This window comes from Adiantum capillus-veneris, chromosome 14 (genome assembly GCF_014529385.1).
Source record: "Adiantum capillus-veneris isolate H3 chromosome 14, ASM1452938v2, whole genome shotgun sequence".
Classification (NCBI taxonomy): domain Eukaryota; kingdom Viridiplantae; phylum Streptophyta; class Polypodiopsida; order Polypodiales; family Pteridaceae; genus Adiantum; species Adiantum capillus-veneris.
Genome location: NC_140944.1, coordinates 17,457,594 through 17,463,502, shown reverse-complemented (window position 1 = coordinate 17,463,502; position 5,909 = coordinate 17,457,594). Strand labels below are relative to the sequence as shown.

Here is a 5,909-nt window from a genome sequence, read left to right as displayed (position 1 = left end):
AAACTTCATTGTATACAAATTATTAATGTTATTTTGGACTCTTATATCCTAATTTTACACTTTAATTTACATCTTGTTTCTTTTATCTCGGATTTATTGTGATGATCGTCTTGTCTGTTATTTTAATGTTTGTACATGTGTAACAAAGTGCAATTTCAATTATAAGGAAAAGTGCTACTTATATGTGTGTGCCTGTCTAAACATGCTAATGATACAATCTTATTTGCCTATGCAGATTCCGGATTATGACATTGATAATGTCGCAAACCAAAATCCACATGACGTATCTCACATGTCTATAGAGTGCATGAGGATCCTATGCAGAAGTGATCCTCACACGTATGCAAGACTTAAAGAACAATATTCAAAGGATTTTAATGGATGGGCTGATATCTTTGATAATGACGATGGCATGTCTGATTTTATTGAGGATTGGTATCAAAATGATAGTACAAATATTCATAAAATGAGAAATATCTTCGAGAAGAAGCTCTAAAGCATATCTACACAGGAAGCCAGCTAACACGACTAAGTGCAAGCTTACTTATACTTAATCTTAAGAATCGTTTTGGATGGAGTAATATATCTACTTCAGCACTATTGAAGTATGTACTTTTGTGATTTTTATTGATCATAGTTTTTGTTCAACTTGCAGACTACTCTCTCAGAAGTTCTTGCCGACAAGCAATATCCTTCCTACATCACATGATGAGGTGAAAAGAAGGATAAGTAGTCTTGGACTTGACTATTCTTCTATACATGCATGTCCCAATGATTGCATTTTATACAGAGGTGAGTACAAGGACAATATGTCGTGTCCAAAATGTCAAACGTCTCGTTATAAACAGAAGAAAGGTAAGGTCCTTAGAAAGGTGTTGAGACATTTTCCCCTCGCTCCACGTATAAAACATATGTTTCAAAGTCCCGAACTACCTAAGCTTATGATATGGGGAGTAGAGCACAAGAGCAAAGATGGAGTAATGCGAATTCCAATGGATAGTCCTACATTTGAGCATATTGAAACGCTATGGCCAGATTTTACAAAAGAACCACGCAATTTAAAGATGGGTGTAGCATTGGGTGGTGTGAATCCATTTTCTATGAAATCAAGTAAATGGTCTACATGGCCGGTGGTAGTTATCAATTATAACCTACCCCCATATCTCAGCATCAAGAAAGAACATTTAATGCTCTCACTCTTGATTCCCGGAAACGACAAGTTAAAGACTTGAATGTTTATTTAGCTCCTCTTATCGATGATCTTCAAGAATTGTGGAGAGGGATTGATGTCGTTGATATGTCTAGAAGCATTGATCAGAGAAAATTTACTTTTCGTGGAATTTTAGCATGGACTATCCACAATTTTCCAGGATATGGATTTTGCTCAGGTAAATGCACTTTTATATATAAATTATCTCATATGCTAGGATATTTAATGCGCTAATCACCTTCATTATTTTTCTCATGTAGGGATATGTACGAAGGGCTATAAAGCTTGTCCTGTTTGTGGTGATTGGTTAAATCGATTTATAGCAAAAATCTCAACAAAAATATATATCTTCGACATAGACGATTTTTACCTGAAGATCATCATCTATGAAACAGAAAGCAAGCCATACATTTTAATGGTTTGGTAGAAGATGGACGGGATCTACTCGAAGACGATCTCTGGTTCTGGTTCTGGTTCATCAAGATCAGCCATAGTCTGGGCTGTCTTGGTATACATAGAGAAAGCCTGTCAACCAATGTTAGCTGATGTATAGTGCGAACCCGGAACTTGATACAATGATTCCCGAGTATCTTTGGCAATCCTATAACAAATCACTCAACTTGCTCAGGACTTAAGAGTAACATTCCGAAACGAAGTCATCGGCAACTGTGCCTTCCAAAACTTTGATATGTATTATTCCATAGTCGAGCAACCAAGATATGAAAGTGTACTCCAAGTTGCTATCACATCTGCTTCAAAAGCCACAGTCATAAAGATAGCTGCAAATGTTCTCTTGAAATCCACCCAAGTCCTCGGCTGAATGCGGTTGTTCATAAGGCCATTCCACCATGACTGCGTATCGTCCTTCAGAAAAGTAGTGACTTTGCGAAGTTTGGAAGCCTCTGCAAAATTCTCACCATTAAAGGCGTTGTTGAACTAGTGGATAAAGGCTAAGGCCTTTACCTCATCCATCCCACCATGGAAAGTATTAAACTTGACTGACTGGCCACCTTCCTTGTAATCTTTTGCTGGTCCCACAGGAGTAAGGTCGTCGGGGATTGGAGCAGCAAAAGTCCTCGTCCCTCCAATGTATCCACCATGCTCTTGGCCTGCTCCCAAAGTGCCATCATGTGATGGTATTCCTCACAAAACTAGGTAGAGTTCTAAAATCATATGCGTATCTACCAAGTCAGCCTCCTCCGTTCACTTCGAGTCTATGCTTTAATGGATTCCAAGAGACAACGTTCAAAAGCACACTCCTCAAGAATTTTACATGCTTTCTTGAGTGCACCACATTTGGCATATATGTCAAAGAGACAGATAACGGCTTTGATCAATCTTTTAAATTAATATCTCCACCTGGACGTACGACAATGGACTAGTCTACCTCCTTGGCGCCTTTCCTTGTGGGCTAGAATCTGCTCAGGGTGTAATACTTTGTCGAGCTCATCAACCTCGGGTTGTGGACTGTACTCGGGTTGATTCCTGCAATTCTCCCATGAACTGTCGAAGAAGACTCACATGGAAAGCATTATGAATCTTCCACGAGGCACGCTCGCCTTCTCAAATCGAAGCAAAACCGAATCACCTTCTCTGAAGTGCAATCGGCATCTATGCTTCTCTTGAGCTTTTTGACTGGCTCATCAGATTGATCATGTATAATCTTGTGATTTTTGATGCTCTGTTGCTGAGGCAAGAGCCTCCCTATACAGGAACAGGTGAAGTTAATTACCTCGCCAAACAGGTACAAAAATTAGCATTGTTTGGTTGTTTCTTTTGAGCTATTTGGGGGATGTTTTGTGCTCGAATCATGCCAGAATCAAGGGGCACATGGCCCAAGGTATAGAGAACAGTACAGGGACACTAGAGAGGTGAAAACAGGTCAAAAACAGGCCATAACTAGAAAATACAGCATCCTGAAATTACCATTTTTGGATTGTTTTGCAGTCGTATGGATGCTTGGAACATTGGAAACAGTGCCCAATTGTCAAGAGTTCACTTTTGGGAAGCGTTGGGACTGGAAACAGGTGAAAAACCAATTCTAGAGAGCTGTAGTTGCTCTTCTTGAGTTGGAATTAGAGGGTTTTTGTCGAAGCAAGTGAGTTCTTGGTTGGGAACTTGTTTGGGACCAGTTTCGAGTTGTTATGCTGCCAAAAATTGGTCTATACAGGTCAATAGGGTGGTGCATGACTCTCTGTCATAACCTTCTGTCGAAGAAGTCGATAAACGCAAAGCTTTCCATGAAACATCAGAAAAGGAATCAAGATGTTCGCCATGAACAAGAGCGTCATAGGGCTCAACAAAATCCGCATCTGTATTGTAATGATCTTGCATCTCATCCAACTCGGTCGCTACATGTGGGCGCCTAGACAAGGTATTTTCTACCATGTTCTCCTTGCCCACAACATGCACAAGCTGAAAATGAAACATAGACAAGAAGTTGGCCCATGACAAATGCTTCTCACAAAGCTTCGCCTAAGTGAGAAAATATCGCAATGACTGATGATCAGTCTGCATAGTAAAATCCGCTCCAAGAAGATAGTGCTTCCATGACTCTAGAGCATGGATAACGGCAAGCAACTCCTTCGCATAAATTTGCATAAGCTGCTTTGGCCCTCTCAATACCCTGCTCTCATAGTCAATAACATGTCCATCTTGCATAAGCGCAACACCAATACTACTGCCACATGCATCACACTGCCCCTGAAAAGACTTTCTCGAGTCCGGCAAAATAAGGACTGGCTCTGTAGTAAGCTTCTCTTTCAAAAGCTTGGATGCTTGCTGTTGTCTTTGGAAAGCCCTGCAGATCGTCGATGTAGAGCGAATTGATGGAAGCCCCTCCACCAAGAAATGCCTAGCCACGTGCTTTAACATCGCATAGCTAAGGTGGCCAAACCTAGCATACCAAAGGTAGATGAAACCGCGCCCTGTGAGAGTAGAGCCTTGAGGTTGAATAACCAGCCATCACGCTCCCCTCTAGCAAGAATTGGACCTGTAGCACCATCTGTAATAATCACCTTACCATCCCCAAAAGTGACAAAAGCTCCCAAGGTGTCCAAGGAGGAAACCGAGAGAAGGTTGAAGGCTAAGTCGGGGACGAAAAAGCGCATCAACCGCACTATACTTGGGGTCTACTGAAGAGCAGGAAGATTGGAATCCTCCCAATCCCAGCCTGGAATCGAGTGACTAATCACCCAAGGTAATGTACTGATGTGATGAGAGGTAACCGAACTTGAACCACTCCTCGCATGGGAGTCATGTGAGTGGTCCCACCACTATCCACAATCCAAGCACCCGGACTGTGAATAGGTCAAGGCAGGGTCCTGTGAGGCAATCAAAGAGACTCCAACACTCACCTTTACCTCCGGCACAAAACTCGGCTTGGCTCTCAATCTGCATGAGCTAGGGAAAGCCTCCTCCCAAGTGGGTTGCGTGGTACACCTTGACTGAATGAGACACTGGTAGAAAGAGTCGAACCTGTCTAGAAGTTTGAATAGGAGTTGTTGCACCATCCGAGTAGAGGTCAGATCGTCAAATCATCCCATAGCTTTCGCATCGTGCGGGTCAACCCTGAGAGAGAGTTGAATTGGCTACACTGCAACTGGTAGAGCTCCTTCTCCGATCGCATAATACGGCCAATAGACTTGTCTATGAAGAGATCTGAGAGTCTCTTCCAAAGACCATGGGCATGTGACTCCGTTCTGACTTCCTGAAGGATAGAATCAGAAAGGTTAAGCAAACGGAAAGTAAACACCTTGCGGTCTATCTTTTGCCACTCGTCTGCTGTTCCATGTGTAGTAGTATAGTCCTCCTCCGCTGGGTGAGGCATAACCGTCTGTGCCGCATCCTCGAGCCAATCCCAAACTTTGTTGTACATACGTATAGTACGCACCTTTGTTTCCATATGGACCAGTTAGCACTGTCCAACTTGGCACTCTCGGGGAACATGGAGAAGCCGTAAGGAATAATTTGAAAACTCCGATTAGTGCCCTCCTCAGCGGGCAAGGTACGCCACGTATGAGAGATGCAAGACTCCAAGATTGAATAGGCACAGAAACACAACCGCAAGTGGACTCCTCCTCAAAACAACTCGAGAAAACAGCCCAAGATGCCTCCAAAACACTTTCGAGAAGTGTATAAGCCTCCGAAATGTCGATGTCATCCAAAAGACCCACTAAATCCACTGCTGTCCGCAAAAAAACAGCAAGTGCAGAGCGCTGAAAAACACAAAAAACAATGACTTTCAGAGACTTACGCGCACCCATAAATGTCCAAGATGCGTAGTGCCGATGGGGAGAAGCCAATCCTTGCAAGGTAGGCTGAGTTTGGGACCTCTCAGTTTGAAATATTTAAACTAGATCTCTCTCTCTCTCTCTCTCTCTCTTTGTCTCTCTCTGTGTCTCTCTCAGAATAGAGCCACTACACTGCCTTGTTTTCAGAACAACCTACACTCAGAGAGCTCATGGAGTCCAGAGACCAGAGACAGCTTGGATGTTTTCTTCTAGAGATGCAAAGACACAGAGATCTGATGCTATAGTCACCTAGTGGAGATAGACAGTCCCAGCTTACAGATTTTTTTCATCGAACGACTCCAGCACCCCCTATTACTACCACACATAGAGGGGTCACTCTACAGAGGGGTCACTCTATAGCAGGAAGAGGTGGTTAGAGCTAGGAGACGACCTATAGTTGTGGGATA

At 42.8% G+C, this 5,909-nt stretch overlaps 1 protein-coding gene across 1 annotated transcript; it reads right to left on the bottom strand.

Annotated features, from left to right (window-relative positions):
• Positions 1 to 4,941: 4,941 nt before the first annotated feature.
• Positions 4,942 to 5,475, bottom strand: LOC147441988 (uncharacterized). Its single transcript, XM_086529886.1, has one exon. The coding sequence runs from the start codon at positions 5,473 to 5,475 to the stop codon at positions 4,942 to 4,944; it is 534 nt and encodes a 177-aa protein (XP_086386012.1).
• Between the last annotated feature and the right edge of the window lie 434 nt (positions 5,476 to 5,909).

What these genes read in the sequence shown, in the direction of transcription:
- LOC147441988 (XM_086529886.1), bottom strand. Translation starts at nt 5,475, where the DNA reads ATGGGTGCGCGTAAGTCTCTGAAAGTCATTGTTTTTTGTGTTTTTCAG.